This window comes from Varanus komodoensis, unplaced genomic scaffold (assembly GCF_004798865.1).
Source record: "Varanus komodoensis strain SLA01 unplaced genomic scaffold, ASM479886v1 scaffold5, whole genome shotgun sequence".
Taxonomy (NCBI): Eukaryota; Metazoa; Chordata; class Lepidosauria; order Squamata; family Varanidae; genus Varanus; species Varanus komodoensis.
Genome location: NW_025336087.1, coordinates 45,680,557 through 45,700,322, shown reverse-complemented (window position 1 = coordinate 45,700,322; position 19,766 = coordinate 45,680,557). Strand labels below are relative to the sequence as shown.

The 19,766-nt window shown below is 40.0% G+C and overlaps 1 protein-coding gene across 12 annotated transcripts in view; it reads left to right on the top strand.

Moving 5' to 3' along the window:
• LOC123031600 (transducin-like enhancer protein 4) overlaps positions 1-19,766 on the top strand; it is a 158,121-nt gene that overhangs the window by 45,359 nt on the left and 92,996 nt on the right. For all 12 annotated transcript variants that reach the window (XM_044446781.1, XM_044446780.1, XM_044446776.1 and 9 more), the window contains one exon: positions 3,426-3,488. In XM_044446781.1, the coding sequence (XP_044302716.1) occupies positions 3,426-3,488 (63 nt within the window). The remainder of the gene's footprint in view (positions 1-3,425; positions 3,489-19,766) is intronic.

Below are 19,766 nucleotides of genomic sequence, written 5' to 3'. Positions count from 1 at the left end.
AGAGCTTATTCTTGTGAACAAGCAGTTATAGAAATGTTTTGTCTCACTTTCTCTAGGCTCCCACTCTGACTTCTACTTTGGACTGTTTAGATCTTGTTTTGGCTCAGTGGTACATACTGGAGATTTTGCTGGTGTGTTGCTTACTTCAATATTCAGCTATTTTGCTACATGAGTTGCTGAAGGTCAGCTGGATGTAGTGCTGAGGTCTGGGAGATGAACCAAAAGTTGCCCATGTCCAAGCTTGTTCACAGAGTGGTGAAGACATTGAATAAACATTCTTTCTCCACCTTGATTGTGAAGAAATGTTACTTTTCTGTATCCATTGCTTTTTGCTATATTATCCGTCTGAGATTGACTGGGCCTTAAGCAGAATATGGAACCTTCAGATGCAGGCTGTGATGCATTTTTGAAGTGTTTCCAGGAAAAATGCTCCTGCATTCACCAACACTTAGAATCTGGTAAAGCAGTTGTGTCCAGTTTTATGGGATGAATATCAGGGGTAAAGAACATTAATGGTGTGCTTTGGACAGTTTATGCAGCTACTTCCAAATTAGGTCCTTGCTTATTAGGGATGATTAAAACTGACAGGAGGGTATAGTCAGCTCAGTTACAAAGGTTACTCATACTTTTTTGTGAGAGGACATGGTCCAGGGCTACTTGAAAGAATGAATCCCTTATCAATTAAGACCATTAGCACAGAACCTTGTGCAATGTGCTTGAGTGGCTGTTACCCACTAGCTCCAGATACTGTTGAATAAGATCAATTATCTATATCCTTCTCAGTTGAAGTTCAGACCAGTTTTTGGTATAAAATCAACCTTGATTATCATATATAATCTGTCAGAAGAGAGACATGGGGAGTGTTAAACCCATTGATAGGCCTTGATTTTTTTTCCAGTGGCTTTTGATACCATTCATCATGGCACCTTCTGGGGTGACTATCTAAGATGGAGTATATGTAGGGGCACAGGTGTTGCTCTTACTTGGCTGGTTGGTTCCAGAAGGTGGTGCTTTGAGAATTTTGCTTGGCCCTGTAGATTCTTCAGTGGCAGGTTTTACAGGGTTCTTTTTGTTTCTGGTTGTGATAGTAGGCTGGATGAGGGCCAATGAATGGAAACGCATCCAGGCACAAAATATTGCATGGGCCTGTTGGCCCCTGAAGGTTGCTTATCTCAGGCTTTATGCATCAGCTGAATTTATTATGGTTTTCACTGAATTTATTCTGATCGTTCTATTGGATGGCTGTATTAAAGTGGATAATGGTTTCAGCAGATTAAAATAATTTTCTAATTTTGTTGCAAGTCACTTTGACTGAGTTTTTTTTAGTAAAGGTCATAAGAAACCAATAACCAATAAAATATAGAAAGGGAACCTCTCTCCCAGCCACTGTTCTGATGTCTGAAGTGGAGTCCAAATGGTGCCCCCTTATCCTTGGTAAAGACAACAGTGTGAAAGGGTTTGCAGCACTGTTCAGACTCTGATGTCTGCGCTCACCCCTTTCTCCCTGCTTTATGGTGCCACCTGAAGCGGTTCCTATCAATTTCTGCATGGCTAGACCTGCCCGGGTTACATCAGTGGTTTACGTCTCTGTGACAGCTGCTTTGTATCTGAGTTACCTCATGCTAACCATACTTATTTCCCTATTCCCTTATCATTCTCTTTAGGCCACTCCCATGTTTGCTCTTCTGTTGTTACTTTTGCTGGTTTTGCTTTGTTTGTATAGCTAGTTATTGTACAGACGGAAGCAGAGGCATGGAAATGGTTTGCCAATATTCACAAAGTCCCTGTCCCATTCCAATAACTTTGCATATCTTGATCACGTGGAGGAATCTGAAAGTTATTCGACACTTGCAAATTCAGGATATAGAGAAGTTCTGGAATAAATATCAGGTTGAGAAATGGTTGGGTATTGATTTGTCCAGTTTCATCCAGTGTGGAAAAAATGGAATATTACTTAACTGGTGCTAAATCCATGAACAGATGGTGATTTATATATGAAAATTTTATTTTATTTATAGGTAAAGGAATAGATCATCTTGATTCTAATTGATCACTCACACAGAAAACTATTTGAGTGATCAATTTGATGCATTCAGAAATGTTTGGAACTTTTACAGAGGTGCATGGCATATTGTGCTTCAACAAAAATCCGGAAATTAAGTCAAGAATGCTGGAAATTCATCTGCAGATTTTTGTTTTACCACAAACATCCATTGAAAGAAAAAAGATTGATTAGTGTATTATCTGCTGGTACTGGATCAGCAGATTATTCCTAATCATGGCGATGGAGTCAGAAGAAGTGGAGGTGGGAGTCACCGAATAAGGAGTGGGAACAGCAGTATGGAAATAATGAGGTGGCATTTGGAAGCCCAAGCACAATGGGTCTCCTCAGACTCCAAGGGTGTAAGACAGGCCCTTTGAGAAGTAGAATCAATAGAACAATATCAGAGGGTGGGTAGAAAGATATAGCCAGTAGATACATTTCAAAAGATGAGAGACACAAATTGCTTGGGCCGGATTACCTGGAAGAACACAGTTAATCAGCTGTTGGACATGAGATTTGGGCTTGATCTAGATGGCACTGAAGACCACAGTGTACTTCCATCCTTTCAAAGGCTAATATTTCCAAAGATGATGCCCAAAGACAATACTGCAAAACCCAGCAGTCCAACCTGTTATTAGAAGATCCTTATTAGCAAAGTTATGAGATTCTGGGTCCCTACACAATGTAGAGTGCAGTTCAGAAACAGAATAGTGAATGGGAAACACTGAATGTCTCCCTTGGCATCCTGACTCATACAAAGACAATAATGAACATGGAGAGATATTTAAAAGTTGGGGTCTGAGGTCCCAGGAAATCTTAGTACTATGCATTTGACACCTAGCTTGGCCACAGATGGAATAAAGCATTCTGCTTAAAGTTGATCGTTCATAAAAGTGTTCCCCCTAAAGCTGCAAGGCATGGCTCCAAGAGGCCCACTGAAGGTCAGTAGCCCCTTGTGGTCACATGCCCACAGGCTCTTGGATGTACCAAGCAGATAAATGAGTTCACAGAGAGATTTAAGTGGAAGCACCAGTGGATACTTAAACTGGGCGAAGCTATATTTGTGTGTTCAAAGCAGTCAGGTAGTTGAAATTAAAAAGAAAAACCCTGGGAATATGGGGTAGGTGGCAGAGCAGGAAGTTTAATTGTCAGTGAGGCAGAGAACATTTGAGTCCCTCAGTGGGGCCTGTTTTCAAAGAATGGGGTCACTCCAGCTGCTGTGGAGCAGAGTGTAAGATGTGCCATAGCAGTGCCTAAAGCCAATCAAAAAGACCAAGCTGCCCCATCTGTTGAAACGGCCATTTTAAATACATTGGCTCAATCTCTGTGACTGCAGTGTTTACAGCCTGTTGCTGACTAACTTTCTCTTTCTCACCTGCAGGCAGAAATTGTCAAGAGGCTGAATGCCATATGTGCTCAGGTCATTCCCTTCTTATCCCAAGAGGTAAGTGTGTGTGTGTGTGTGTGTGTGTGTGTGTGTGTGTGTCAGTCAGGGGGGAGGAGTTGTTTGTACGTGCTGACTTCAGATTGTTTGCCTTAACTAAAGAAGAGTAAAGCTGGAGCTGTGTGGCAACACAATGTTCTCAAGTGTCTGTAATTCATTTTTCTGCAGTTTCCTGCTTTATCCACCATCATTTCTCCATTGTGCTAATGTTCACTTGGATGAATGTGTGAGGCACTTTTACATGGTGGTCCTCAGTATTTATGCCAACTGCATACCTACCCTCAGCACTGGTATAAAAGAAAACAAATCTTGCTGGATTAGGTTGAGGTTCATCCAACATTCAATTTCCGATGGCAGCAAGCCAGATGGCTCTGGAAACTCACAAGTATGGCATTAAAGTTATACAGTGCCTTGTAAAAGTATTCACCCACTTCTTTGGCTTTTTTTTTAAACGTTACAGTTTGGAATTGGATTTAACTGGCATTGTTCCCTCTTGATGTACAGAAGATATTCAGTGCTATAAAAATGCAAAATGTTTTTATTGTGGCACAAAAGTTAAGTAATGAAATGAAATTGGCACTTGTTGGTTGCAGAGGTATTCACTCCCCTGTGTCAGTGCTTGGTGGAAGCACCTTTCACAGCAATTGTAGCTATGACTCTTCTTGAGTAGGCCTCTCTTAACTTCGCTTATCTGGATCCTGTAATGTTTGACCCTTCTTTCTGGCAAAACTGCTCCAGTTCTGTCACATTTGATAGGGACTTCTGGGGAATGTGAACCTTTGAGTCTTGCAATGGAGTCTTCATCAGCTTGAGTTCTTGGCTTTGACTGGGCCATTCTAAGACATTCAGGTTCTTCTTTTGAAACCACTCTGGTGTTACCTTGGCTATCTGTTCAGGGACATTGTTTTGCTGGAAGGTGAACCTCTGCCCCAGTCCTAGTGGCTTGTAGAACAAAACACGCTTCCCCCTAGAATTATCCTGTATTTTTCTCCATCTTGCCCTCAGTCTTGATCAGCTTCCCAGTTCCTGCCAAGGAAAGCATCCCCATAATACACTTCTGCCAGCACTATGCTTCACCTTCTTCTCAGGATAATGAATACTCATGGCTCTATGCCACATTTAGTGCTTTCAGCAAGGCCAGAAAGCTCTGTTTTGGTCTTGTTAGACCACAGAATCCTTTCCCACATATTTACTGTGTCTCCCATATGCCTTTTTGCAAATGCTAACTGTGGTTTGATATGGGTATATTTCAACACTGGCTTTCTTCTAGCCATTCTTCTATAAAGCCCAGCTTTGTGGAATGTCTGGGTCTGTTCATCACATGGATCTCCCCAGCTTCTTCAGAGTTACTGTTGGCCCCTTGGGTAGTTCTCTGACTAATGCCATCCTTACCCGGTTGCTGCATTGTGCAGGGTGGGGTGGGGCTTCTCTAGGCAGAGTCACAGTTCAGTCATATTATTTCCACTTTGTAATAATGGCTTTAGCAGTGCTCTGGTGCATATTCATGGTTTGGATTCTTTTTTAAATAACCCAGTGCTGACTTGTGCTTCTGCACAACTTTACCCTTGAGTTGTTTTTATAGAACCGTCCTTGATCTTCAGAGTGCTGTTTGTTTAGATGTGTTCTCCAACAAATGCTGGGATTTACAAGAAACAGGCATATTTAATCTACAATTATCTAACAGTAGAATTATACACAATGACACCATAAAACTACTTTAGGTATGGGTTGCACCAGAGTTTATTGAGGCATATCACGGCAAAGGGAGTGAACAGTTAGTCAAGCAACAAGTGCCAGTTTGCTTTTGTTTACCTGACTTTTGTGCTGCAATAAAAAAAAATAGTTTGCAGCTTGACAGTGTAGAATATCTTGTGTATATCAAATAGTAACAATGCCAGTTAAGTGTATTTAAATTCCAGGTTGTAGCACAACGGAAAATCAAAAAGTCAAAACTGAGGCTGAATACTTTTGCAAGATACTGTAACCATTTCTTGTTGTTTAGTCCCAGAATGTAGTGCTTAGAGGTACATTGCCTCAGAATGCAGAAGTTGTAGTGGGCTATTGATAGACCCATCTTCCAAGAATATACCTAATCCTTTCTTTCCAAAGCAATTTATGTTAGCTTCTGTTTCCATATCTTGGGAAGGTGAGTTCTGTAATGTTTGTTTGTGGAGTTGGCAGCATGTATGCTTGCACTATATGCTGTTTTGTCCCGCTGCAGGACACATTATGGTTGGGCTGTTAATTATATAAAAATGTTTGCCTGTCATGTAAGTGCATTGGTGCTCAGAAAGATAAGTCTGTCGAGCTGGCATCTAATAGGATATACTGAAAAATTGCTGGAAATGCACGATTTGTGCAGCATTCTTGACAGTTGGTGTTAAGCTTGGCAGAAAATAGGAAGAGCCATCAGCTGTTGATGTGCTAGACAGTAGACAGCCTAATGCAGGTGCCCCTGCACAGTTCCTGGTTCCCCTCTGTTTTAGCTGTAGTGATGAAGCACATTATTTTCATACCAGAATACCGAGGTTCAATTCCCGGCCTCTCCAAATATGGCTGAAAAAGCCTGCTTAAAACTGTGGTGAGCTACTCAGTAGATTTGGCAATACTTATATGGATGGACTTGTGGTCTGAATCTGTATAAGGCAGAATCTTATTTGTTTGTATTCACCAAGGGATTTTTTTTAAAATCCATCCACTTGCAAGTTAGTTTGGAAAGTTTCTCAAAACATATGTTCCAGAAATTCTTTAATGCTTCCCTAGTGGATGCAGGACCCTCAGTGAAATATCAGGCTCTAGGACCATTTTGGTAATTTGCTTTCATGGACCTGGATTGTGGGAAATAATAATAATAATGTGAGAAATATAAAAATATATTTTTTAAAGCCATTAAAATGTCATGTGAATTAATAGTGGATTACTACTGGTGTGATGGAGAGCAGGGCTAAATGAATTGGAAGGACTTTCAAGAAGGGATCTTTTCATGCATCATTCAATACCTGTGTCTAGTGGTCATTTCTCTTTCATTCTGCTTCCTGGTCATCCTGAGAAAAGCGGTTAGGGTCTCTGTACATCATCCTCACTGCATGGCAATCTCTTGCATCTTGTGGGCCCAACACACTTCAGGCATCTTTGTTGCACAGTTTAGTCAAGGGTGGAAATGGAGTTTGATTTAAATGAATCTTTTCATTGTATTTAATAGGCCATGGTGTCCCAAAGGCAAAAATACCCCCTGAATAGAGCAGATGGAATAAAATAATGTGGTGTTTCTCCACCCTTGGCCAGCGAGCCACAAAGGCCAGCCTAAATAAGTAGGTCTTGCGGTGCTTCTTGAATAGTGCTCAGGTGTGGATTTTGAGTCAATAACAGAAGGGAATTCCATAATGGGAAGGGACATGGCATTTTTATTTTATTTTTTTTTACTACTGATGCTTAAATCTAATATGGGGTCATATCATTATGAGTGTACCCTGTGGATTCTTGAGATTGGGAAAAGGTCTAAAGGAAGAAGTGATCTGCTAAGGTACATTGGACTTAAGTCTCCTAGTTTTCATAGATTATAAACACTACCTTGAATTGTACTAGGAGAAGAGTAGTGGTTCAGTGCAGTTGTTAGAGCATTAAGATAAGTTACATGGTGCAGTGCATTACAGAGGATTGCTGGAAACTTCGGCAGCTTACACTTTCAAAACAGCCTTTTCAGAAAGTTTTAGAGAAGTGTCAACAGTTAGCATTACTGGAAGGCATCCTGGCCACTACTAAAACCAGCTTTTTCCAGTCTTTAATTGTGGATTGGGTAGAAAGGCAGGGAGTGCAGTATGTCCGTGTTACAAACCTAAACTGGCCATTTCTCAGAGTTCCTTGGAGAAAATCATGACTTTCAGCTAAAGTTGAGAAGGAATTGACATTTATCATGTAAATGTCAGGTGTGCAGTACAGAATGTCATCAAGTGTGCTATTGGGACGTAATACAAGGTGCTTGCTTGCAGGTGTCTCATGTTACTTACCTGTCTTTTGCAGTTGCTTCTTTAGGTGCTTCCCTTTGAAAGTCTGAAAGGATATTTTCCACTTCTGTTTTCCATTTAGTGATCCAGTTTAGAAAATGAGATTTGTTTTTCTTGTTTAACTGGCAGGGCATATGAGAAAATGGCCTTCTTCTGATTTTTTAATAGATTTCTTTATTGAAATCACAGATACAGCTTTTTTCTAGTGCTTGTTTAATCATCTTATTGATTTCATAAGCACACAGGGAAAGACAACCCCCTGATCTCAAAACCCATTGATAATACTGTTGGTGGAACTTTCATACACAAAGATGTCTTCCCCACCCAGTGTTTCATATGTACCATCATACTTACCTAGAAGCGGATTGGTGTCCTGCAACATCAGGGGGCTGGACCTGCTGGCCTTCATGGCCTCTTCCGAGTCTACTATTCTATGATCCTATGATTTTGAAAAGGGCTACAAGAGAAATACTTGAAGGCAGAAATAACTTATGGAACGCATAACCCCTGCCCATGTTGAATGGGGTCCTGAGCCATTTACAACCAGTGGAAGCTTAGTTAGAAAAGTCTCTTCTTTAGTTTCAGTCCCTCTGTGTACTCTTCTCACCAACTTGCCATCTGGCTGGCCACAGGAAGTGAAATCTCAGTGCCAGTAACCACATACTTTTGTTTAAGCAATGACTTCTCAGAACTGCACTGATCATTGGACAATCATTCTGAAGTGTGCCTAATTATGTGTTGCTCCCATTTTTCTTCATAAGATGTTTTGAAATCACAATCATGGTTAACAATATTTAGTGTGAGAAATATAGCTGAGAAGTACAAAATTGGTGACTTCTGCAGAACGTTGTAACTTCAGTGTTACTCTCTCTAGTTCACAGCCCATAGCACAGCATTCCCTATCCTGTAGTCCAAAACTTCCATCATCACCATCCAGCTTGGCCATATCTGGGAATGATGGGAGCTTTACTATAACGAAAGTTGGGAAAGGTTGCTATGGCCAGCCTTGAGTACTGGTTGTCCAGGTTCACCCATGAGTTCCATGTCTGAGCAAGGACTGAACCACAGGCCTGCTGTGTTCAGGCTTACTGTATTACATTGGCCCTATTGTGTTGTAGATCACATTTAAACATGTTGACCCTCAGGGCTTTGGCCACAAATATGAAGACTGTTGGCAGTGTCTCATAAACTGGGAATCAAAAAAGAATGAATTGCCAAATGGGGAAGTGTGTTGCCAGGGTCAGCTCTGTCAAGCAGCAGAGCAAATAATCTGCTTCAGGCAGCAGTAAGAAAGAAAGCTGCACTTTGTATCAGAAAGGTTCAAATCTTTTTGAAGTGTTGACCCTGAATTTGTGGTGGTGGTGCAGAAGGATACTGTTTGAGCTCCATTTCAAGCAGGCATAGGGAGAAAGCCCAGGAAAAGTTCACAGTTCATATTCAAGTCAAGAAAAACTGTAATGTTACACTTTGCTTTTCTTCTTATCAGTGGGCAAACGTACTGCTTTAGTAAGATTTGATTCTCTTTGCAGAGACGGAGGTATGAAGTCTTGTCTATACCGATCTTATCACTTACATGGTGTAAATCTTGAAAGGCAACAGTTTGGTCTTTTCCATGAAATGAAAGAAACTTGGACTCTTAATGTTAGTCCTAAAGAGTTGCAGAGCTCCACAGGGCTAGCTTTGATGCTCTGGGACACACACATGTGCACAGGGAGCTCAGAATCGTTGGAATTATATTAAATGTTGATGTGTGAGAAAGTGAAGAAATTGGTATGCTCTGTTTTTGAGAAAGCAATGACCATTCAGTGCTCAGAAAAATAAATGGTGTGATATGGAATTATGCTGCTATGCTTATCCAAGCTGCTAGTTGATCTCAGGAGTGATGATGTCATCTGCTGGAGCACTAGAATAATTGAAAGACCCTCCTTGAATGAAATGATAATGAACCTTTCAAGTGTTAGTGTCCTTTGTGGGAGATTAGCATAGAGAGAGTCAGACAATGAGAAAAACAGTCAAGCAAAGGCTGAATGCTACCTCCCTTTGATGGAATCCCTACTTAATAGTAGCAGTTTAAATGTGAGCATTTCCTTGCAAGATTGTTTACATTTCTAATTAAAAGCTAAAGATTCCATTTCTTTGCTTTACAAGTTGAATCTTTGCTGTTGGAACTAAGCACCCATGATTTTAGTGGAGCTTACTCCCAGATAACTAGGCATGGAATTGCAGTCATGCTTCTTAGACTTAATTTTGAGATTTTAGTTGTGGTTTGTTTATCTCCATGTTAGATGTCTGCCCTTTGATAGAGTTTCTAAGTCAGAGTACTAGTTACTTTGAATATGAATCACAGAGAAGTGCCCCCCTCCCCTCCTACTCTCACTCTTTTTCCTAGGATGTGACTAAGGATTCTCCTTCGGAACAAATCTGTCATGGGGGGTGGGGGGGCTGTCATGATGAGCTTCTCTTCATCATTTACTACTTTGCCATTGACTATCGTGTTCCAGTGTCCTATGCTAAAAGGGAATGGGTGGTAGAATTCCTAAGAGAAATTAATAACCTGTGTGTGCACATCAGACATAGTGTGGTGGCTGCCTTGGCCCTTGGATGAGACCAAAATGGCATCTAACCTATTCCTTCATTTCACCAGTGCAAGGAAGAATCTTCCATACATATTAGAAATCTTCCAAGTGGATTTTCTGACATAGTCCAGACGGTATTGTATCACCATAAAAGGTGCCTACTGAATAAAAAAACAGCAAGTGAGACATGTTAAATTCTCTTGAGAGAGGCAGACGAAGCCACTAGCCAGTCTAACCTGAAAGGAAGAACACTTCCTGACTCTAGAAATGGTGAATGGTCTGGGACAGTAATTAATCCATCGGGTTCTTAAAGTCTGAATATTATTGTATCTAATTGTGATAGTGCCTGATGACCCTGAGATCATGTAGAGAAAACAGTGCGTTCTTACTGAAACACCAGAATATAAATCCTAATATATACAACATATCTTGCCACTTTTAGAACTTTTAGTAGTTTATTACAAGACATGTGAAAGATGTTATAACTGCAGCATAGTCTACTAGCAAAGTTATAGGAAAGGATTTTGAATAATATGTTGGTTGCCAGGATAGTAAAGATAGGGAATTTACTGGTAGGGATATGACACTTGCAAAAATTGCGTTTCTCCCTCTCCATGGCACCAGCAATTCATGCTCCTTCTTTTAAAGGTGCATGTTTAGACAAGGAATTGGAGGACTTTTTCTGTCTAAACAGCATTGTATTGCCTCCCTAAGTCTCTTAAACACAAGTATTTTAGGTGTGGCAACCATAGTGCCTAGAGAATAAAACTGAATTTTGGGAGGCAATTGCACCAGTGCAACATACTAGTCTTCCTGTTGTGTTGATGATGATCTGTCAGATTTTGGGATTTGCCAAGAGAAGGTGGTCTTCACATTTCTTCAACAATTTACTTCCTTTCTGGTCACTGCCAAAGTTTTGACAGAGTAGGAAGAAACTGTTGCTAACAAGTAGAACCTCATTGGTTACATTATCTGCATGCATAATATATTAAAAGGGAAAACAGCAATAAATAAGCTCGGCTTTTCATTTGGGCTGTTTTACTTGTGTATATGCAATAGAAATGCAATAAAGAACTTGTGCCTTTAGAATATGTAGGCATTGGTATAAACAGTTTGCTTCATTTTACATACAGGGTAATTGTTAAAGAGAAGGGTAGGCTGGGAAATGTCACCAGTCATTTCTTTATTGTACCTCTGGGAAAAATGAACAAAATACAGTGGCTGCATGCACTGATGGCAGTGTTAGTGCCTGATAATAGTGCCAGGTTAACTCATCTTATTGCTTGTTAACTTCGTAAGAAATCAATGGTGTGGACTAACATGGTTTGATGCAAGAGATCATCTTCAAATTCGCAAGAGGTTTCTTGCTAAGATTGGAGTCGTGCTGTACAAACTATTTTCAGGATGGTTTAATCAGCATGCTATAGAACATCCTGACCTCAGTATATAAATGATCTCTAAGGCAAACGAGCTCAAAACTGGACAATTCTGTCAGGTCATTTCCCCTTTATTTAATATCTTGTTATACATATATAGTAACTATGGGTATTAAGTCAGACAATTAACTAGCAATTCTATAGATTAAGACCAAACTAGATTTTACACTAAATGCATGGCTGACACCGAAAATGGCAACCACATTTTTAATCGCTCACCCTTTTAACTTCCTGCTTTCTAGTTGCGCTTACTTTATGGCCTGATATAAATGTGTGCAATGTTTTATGGGCATGTTGGGGTGGGGAATGTAACTGCCATTTTTACCAGTGATCACAATTTTTTTTTAGAGCAGCATTCTCAAATTTTGTCAAAATTCATTTTCTTCAAACATTTTCAAGAGAAAGCAACATATCCCTTTCCTGTTCACCTCCATCCGTTTTAGATGCTGAGACAGTGCTACAAAAGTGGAAGTCTTTACATTTTTCATAAAAACAAGTCACTGAGCTGCAGCTTTGATGCTGGCTGCAAGTTTTGTGGTCCTTGCAGGCAAGACACGGGCACTGTGTGCCCTTCGGCTCCTATGCAACCTTGTCCCCCGCACTGCCACTGCTGCCGTCTGCTTGCTTGCTAGGGTGAGAGCAGGCAGATCCTTGCTCTTGTCATTCCTTATCCATACTGGCATTACTACTCTTGCTCATCACTCTGGCAAAACAAGTGAACACACAGGTGGCACAGTGAAGAGGAAATACAGTGGCTCCAGGGCACTATCAGCAGTGGATCTGCTGGCAGGATCCATGACAGTCTTGGACAGAGGCTGGTGCTCTTCATGGATGTGGGAGTCCCGCGCCTGAAATCCTGCTCAGCTGAGAAGCTTTGTGGGTAGCCTCTTTTACTTTCTCTCACCACCTCTTCTTAGCAGGTCACTTAACAGGAGGGTGGGCAGAGCATAGATTTCCAGAAGCTTACAACTTCATAAAGACCTCTCAGCATGGCCAGTGGCCACTATTATTGGAAAACATCTGGAGACCTACTTTTCAATCTGCTCCTGACATTACTCTTTTTAGGCATCCATGTAAATTATTTTAAGCTTATACCTGAAAGGTAAGAAAGTGAGACAGACATGCTTGCAAATGTGTGTCTTAAGCCATTTTGTTACAGTCCCTTGGTTGCTCTTCTGTAATGTGTGAAATACCTCTCACAGTAAAAGATTTGATTTCTGAGGAATATAAAAACAATTGTTTCCCATTTATCTTCTCTGGGAAGATGGAACAACAGCAAAGCATGCTTTCCCCCATAGTGTATTCTCACATTACTATCATCCAGTGCTAATAGTATAGTACTCTGTCAGCATATAATGGATGACGTAAGTAGCTTTGCTGTTAGAGCTTTAGTGTGGGCAGGAAGAGGGTAGGAATGCTATTGCTTGAATTTTGTATGGGGGTGGTGGTGGTTAAGCTTTGGATTTAGGAGATGTTGAATAAAATGTCACAGGTATTTAATGTTCGAGAGACTTGTGTTGCTATATGTTTAAGATGTGTTAGAAGAACTCTTCACTAAATTCCAGTGAATCTTGTTCAACTGATGTCAGACAACCCTTGCAATAACTAGGGAGGTCCAGGGGGAAATAATAATGGGTTTCCAGAAAAAAATACTGTTCACTGAAAGAATGTGGTACCCCTTTTACAGTAGCCCAACCTCAAGGGACATCAACCTCATGTAACAGTCAAGGAGTAAAATCATTGTTAGTCACTTATAATCTGATTATTTTGGGTTTGTGGGGAGGCAATTTAGTTTCCTTGAATTTCTCTTAATCTATCTCATTGTCTCTTTTGGGTTTGCTGGTTTTCTTTCTCTTCTCCCTCCTTGCCTTTACTTTCCATCTCTGCTCATATTTTCATGTTGATAGAACAGTAAGAAATGTGAGCAATCCATTTTCCTCTTGGGATGAGGAAATTCAGGTTTTGTACTATATGAAAATCTTGAAGACCTTGACTTCAGAGCATTTTGGGTTCTGTGCTTTTGCCAGTCATAACTTTCCATTGTGATTGATATCAGTTTTCTTGTGACTAACATCTTCTATCTAGGAAATAACAGTCATTGTGGCTCTTCTGGCTGCTCAAAGTCATAAATGTACATCACAGGTTCTTTGATGAGCAAAGGCTTTAACTTACACATTAATTTGTTGATGCTGTGATGTGTCTGTTGCATGTATGCTCCACATGAGCACTATTTTCTTTTGAGTGATAATCTCAGTGCAAAAGAATACGTTGGAAATCATATGTTCACGGTAACCATATTCAGAATAGTCAGATCATAACAGATATAGGCAAAACTATTCAGCTGGCAGTGTTTAACTTGCAAAATTTAAAGTAGTTCATAAAAGAAAAGAATGTTTTTAGGCAATTATTAGTAATATATACTGGGTATTTGTCAAAAGAGTGAACTGAAAAATAGGGTGTGGGATCAAAGTTGGGCTGGAGGGGAAGGATTGATATCCGTTTACGCTCCTTCACCTTATGTAAGCAAGTATTGCTGTTGGCTGCTTCAGACTAGAGAGAGATGATTTTATTGTTCTGTGGTCTATTGTAATGGAGCACATTCCTTGTAAACTGAGTTTAACGAAGTAGAGAATTACGAAAAATCACTACGCAGGACTTTATTCTGCTGTATAGACTCACACTATAATGCAGCAGTGACCAGAAAGTATCTTGTGGTCTGCTTGGTGGCAAATTGTTTATAAGGAGCCATCAAGCACCTGCAGATTTCTTGGATTCTTGCCCATTTTTTTTGTAAATGCTGGCTTCGGCAAATATAATTTCAAAGAAAGAGTGTAAATTAAAGAGTTATTAAATGTAGATTAGTTATGCAATAGCTATTAAGATATTCTAAATGCACTCCCACTTTGGAAAAGTAAACACATTGGTGGCTCCTGAGAGTTTTGGTAAGAAAAACCAAAGATTGCTGAAGAATGAAGTCAGTTCTCCTGAGTTGAGAATATTACAGCAGATTTTTTTTTTTTTTTGCATAAGGTGAAGAAGCAGTATAAAGCTATTCTTTCCACCACTGCAACCATCAAGTAATTACTGGAGTAGTGTAAATGTGTCTAGAAGATAGTGCATATGTTGTTGTAAACCATCTCAAGGCATCTGTGATGGGACAGTATAGAAAAGTTTTAAATAAATAAATAAATAAATATTTCCCTGCTGCTTAACTTGGTGTAAGGGATTGGGTCTATGGCATTGCAAGTTTGTGCCCCTCTCGTTCTCAAATTACCTGTGCTGTATTAACCACAAAGTATCTGTTTGTCTCTCCTCAAATGAATCTCAAATGAATTATTCTAGTATGAAGGTAGGCAATATGGTATTTTGAAGGTCTTGGATTACAACACCCAGTAATTCTAGCCAGTGGCAAGGATTTATGGGAATTCTAGTTTGAAACATCTGCAGCACACTGGCTTACCTGTCCCTGCTCTAGCAATACAATGAAACTTTCTTTGAAAATTTAGAACATTTTCAAGGAAGACTATTTTTCTTCTACTGAATAAATGCAAGCATGCATATGTAAGCATACACAGTTTCGTTCCTTTCTCTGAGGAGTCTGGAAGAAGTAATTGATTTTGTATGTTGTAGTGACATGAACTTCAAGAAAACTCTGGCTTCTACCTAGTTATGAATAAAATGTCTTTGGGTTCCCTTTGTCCAGTTCTTTATAACAGATGAATAGCCTCTTGCTATACTTAAGACCTGTTTTTACCACCCACCTGAACTCCTCTATTTCACAGTAACATAAAGCAAACCTTCCAGTGCTTACATCTCTTTTCAGCCAGTGTGTACGTCTAGATAGGGTGTTTTTGTTTTGTTTTTTTAATGCTCCGCTGGCTTTCTATATGATGGGACTGACAAGGGTTTCTTTTTTTTCCTTTTTTGAATTATACTTATTTTTTAAAATCTTTTGAAAGTTATCTCTAGAGTATTTGCAAATCTAGACTCAGTACCCACCTGAAAGGGGATTAAAGGAAACAAAGATTACATTTTGAAGCAGAAGGATATTTGCCTGCCCTGCTGTGGCCCCTGCAACATATTAATGCCTATAAATTAATATTTTAATTTAGAAGTAAATGTTTAACATTTAAGTGTCACACTCCTTTTTGTGTTTCTCAGAATGAAGAAATCAAACTATTTGGAAAGAGGATGTGATTCAGCCTTCCTGGTGTTTCTCCTATTTAAAGGCTTTATATGAACCAGTTTACATATGTTAGCAATACTTTGAGTGGTCTTGACAAATTGCATCAGATAAGAGCTTCCTATTGTCTGTTACATCAAGTGTTGATGAGGAATACTTTAACTAGACTAAGCTTTCATTTTCAGCCCTGTTCAGGCATTTAAAGGCTTTGTGCTGTTAGAATCTCATGGGGGCAGTTGGGTGTCCACGGGTAAATCATCAAAAAAGAAGAGGCCAGCAATTTGCATAACATTGTTAATATGTATAGATCCAAATTTAGAAATAATTATAATACTTCAAGTAGAAATGCAGCACAAATCACCATAGTGTGGAAGATTTTAAATAGATGGCTCGTGTGCCTTGCTCTGCCTGCTGTCCAATTATTGTTCCTTCCAGCTCTTCCATTTGATATTCCTCTGTCTTTAAGCTGGACTTAAGATCAACTTTCAAATAAAGAACAGTCCTCTGGTAGCCCTTTAAATAGAAGATTCTAAAATAAGACATATTACCACCTTGGCAGAACAGAGATACCCTAGCCGAATCTGCTACCCCACCTTATCCCTTAATCTTCCCTGCACTGGAGGGGAAGGTCTTTTTTGTGTCACCACCATGTGTGACTGTGACATGGAGAAGCATCCCTGTTCATTGAGTGGGCAGCTTGCTAAGTGGGGAGGAACTTTTCTGATGCTCAGCCACAGTGTTGTGCAGCTGAGCAGCACGTAGACAAACTTCAGGACTGGCCACCTTGTCCTGGGCTCGGAAGAAGGCTGAAGCTCCCACTCCCAGGTTCCCAGTCCTGGACTCCTGCTATTGCTCTATCTCAGCAGCTGGCTTTCTGCCCCTCAGTACTCCGGCGTGGCAATCTTCAGGATACTAGCTGGGGAACTGGGACAGGAAGAGAGGGAGGAGGTGCCTGAGGACTCCACATGTCCAGTCATAAACTGAGCACAGCTGAAGTGCCCAGGCAACTTTAAGCCCAAGGTGGCCTTATCACCTGTTTGGCGTAAAGTATCAACGAACCTACCCAATAAACAACGGTGTTTATAAGCTATTTTGCTTGTTGTTTGCCTGAACCCAGCAGCATGGTTTGTTAACCACTATGGCTGTATTCAGACAATATGACAAGCAACTGCGGCTTATTGTGTTGTGTGAACCTAGTCAATCATTTAGGTTCACATGCTGTTCTGATAGAACATACAACCAGGAGTCCAAAGCATTTTGTGTCAGTGCAGGGTTTCTCTTTTTATTAACCTCCATGTATGGGGAGGGAGTATATTTTGGAAATCAGGTGGTGGTGGTGGTGAAGATCAAGAGTTAATGAGTTAAGAGTTATATGATGGTCCTGATGCAGACTGGGGCCGTTATGCTAGTTCTGAATAAAAAAGTATCAGCTTTATCATATAGTACAGTTTAATCTTTAGTGACTGAGCACAGTGCATAGCTGATGTGAAGCGGCACCACTCTCATGATTTGTTTCCAGTAAGAACTGTTTGACTTCCATCCTTCGTTAGCAACAGCTGTGACTTAAAACAAACAAAAAACAGATATTGGTACTTCTGTTGGTTCTCTCACTAGACAGAATTGATGTAAAGAATTCTATTTGCTATTTTTTCTTCCTTTGGTATTCCTTTGACCTCTATTATCTTTCTAGCCACTTGCTCTTCAGACTTCTTGACTTCTAGTAAATTTGCCAGAATTTGTGCTTTTTATTATATTCTTTAGAGCAAGACATTCTTCTTAAAGGCATCTGTATCACATTTTGTAGTCACCTTGACTATGCAGATTTAATGCGCAGTGGCATGTTTTTGGTCTTGTTTGTGCCTTTTATCATATGTGGCATAATATCTGTAAGCTTTTATATAGCTATATACTATGGATTACCTTCCCTTTAATTAACCCACTAGTGTTTGTAAAATTTGCTACTGGGAAATTAGAAATTGCTATACTGGGTTTTTTTCTGGGGGGGGGCAGCAATTTCTCACTTAAACTTTTTTTGATTTGAAAAGGGTGTTTATTTTGCATAAGATGCTTGACATCACTTGTAATTAAATCAAGAGTCACCTCTTTGCATGTTAGTGTAAAAATAAATATATCTAGAAATGTTACTTCTCAAGGCCTGAAGTTACATCTTATACTTAAAATGGCTGGTTAGTTGATGACATTCATTCTTATATTTTTTGCTTTTTGCTGCATTCCTGATTCCTGCTTGAATTTCAAGATCACCATTAGATTTTGGTCAAGTAGCATATTTGTGCTTAGTATTATATTTCTTTTTTAACAAGAAATTCTGGCCATGCAGTTCTTTGGATAAACTTGCTTCCTGAAATATTTGGAAGCTGTGCCATATTTTGACTTACAGTGCAATGCTACTTCCAATATGACCTACTCTGTCTTTTCTACAGATTTTCTTTCCAGGAATAACAGTATCCCATTGATTTTCACTGTTCTACCAGATTTCCTTATTTGCCTGTTATAGCTATATTCTTTTAGTTGCAGATACTCAGTAATGATTGGTTTATCCACCAGTTTATTTGTGCAAATAACTGCTTCCCATTTTGTCTACTTAACTGTTGATGTGAGTATATTGCTTGAGTGAATGGCTATTTGTGTGAAGAAGCTGGTAGGCCTATTGCTAAAACCATCTCTGTTTCAACTAAGGATTTACATAAAATCCTTGCTTGTTCTTCTTTTGTTTAACTAACCTTTGTTGAGAAACTTTCTTCTTGTACTTGTAGTTATTTGTTTTCATTAATTTTCGTGTGTGTGTGTGTGTGTGTGTGTGTGTGTGTGTGTGTGAAAAGAATAAATAGAACATGATCCTCAATAAAAGAAACATTTTGACAAAATTCATGCTCACCAGGAACATTTTTCTCAAAGGTCAGGTCCTTGTGTCTGACCTCATACTATGTCTCTGCAGTCTGTGCAACTCTAAACTTGGAGTGGTGAATAAAAACCCCTGTCCCCTATTATATAAAAATTTGAAATGGGGGTAGGGAAGGCGTATTTTGGAGTACCTATAGTGTGAGAAAGCAAATCTACAAGTCTCCGTGTCCTCACCACATCCCAGAGATGAGGCTCCTGCAGCAGATGGATGCACTGAGCCCAAAGCACCAGTGCAGATCCACCACTTCCTTCTGGCTTTAGGCTGGAACTGGGAGGTGAAGTATGTTATGATTCTGCTCTGGTGTCTGGCAGTTCTGGAGCCAAATTAAATTCAAGGCTTCAACCAGGCTTGAGAGCTGGGCAATTTGGTACCTACTCATTCTAAACATGGTAGAATAGGAGGTAGGAGGTAAATTGGAGGAAGGAGAAATGACGGAGAGGAAAAGAACAATGCCAAGGTTAGAAAGCAGTGGGAATAAAAAAAGGAGAATTTAGGTTGGGAGGTTGGGGAGAAGGACCATGAGCAAACTATGAAATAAGTGGTAGACGAAACAAAGATAGAAGGAAGAGAAGTCTGGATTTCCAGTCTACCCATTGTTCATCTGAGCAGAATTATCATAGCCCCAAGTGTCCTGTCTCATCCAGACCTGCCACTGGGTGATCAGTACCTGCTGCTGGAGACAGGATTCAGCTGGGTTATGAGGGATAACAGAAGGCAAGATAGGACTCAGTGGTCAAGCCCAGGTTTTCTTGTTAACAGGCTGCTGTGGAGTGATCAGAAAATTAAATAAAGAAGAAATTCACCTGCACCTTAGCTTGAGAGATGAAGAAGTCAAAGCAATATTGAGTGTGGCTAGGCTGACAAAGAACGGAATAAGGATAGAGGGGGCAATGGCCAGGTCATATGAGCAATGCACATGAAAGAAGAAACCTGAATCTTGGTATCGTTAGGAAATCAGATCCCCATCAACAGGCCTAACATTTTCAAAGGCTTTCAGAGATACTGAGTTTTGCAGACCTCTGGTTGCCTTTGCGTGACATGCCATTTGAAGTTCTTAATATTTGTAGCGGATTCCCCTTCCTTTTCTCTTCCTGCCTAGTAATAGGGCTATTGGTTGTTTCTGCCTCCAACAAGGCATTCTCCGCATGCACTACGA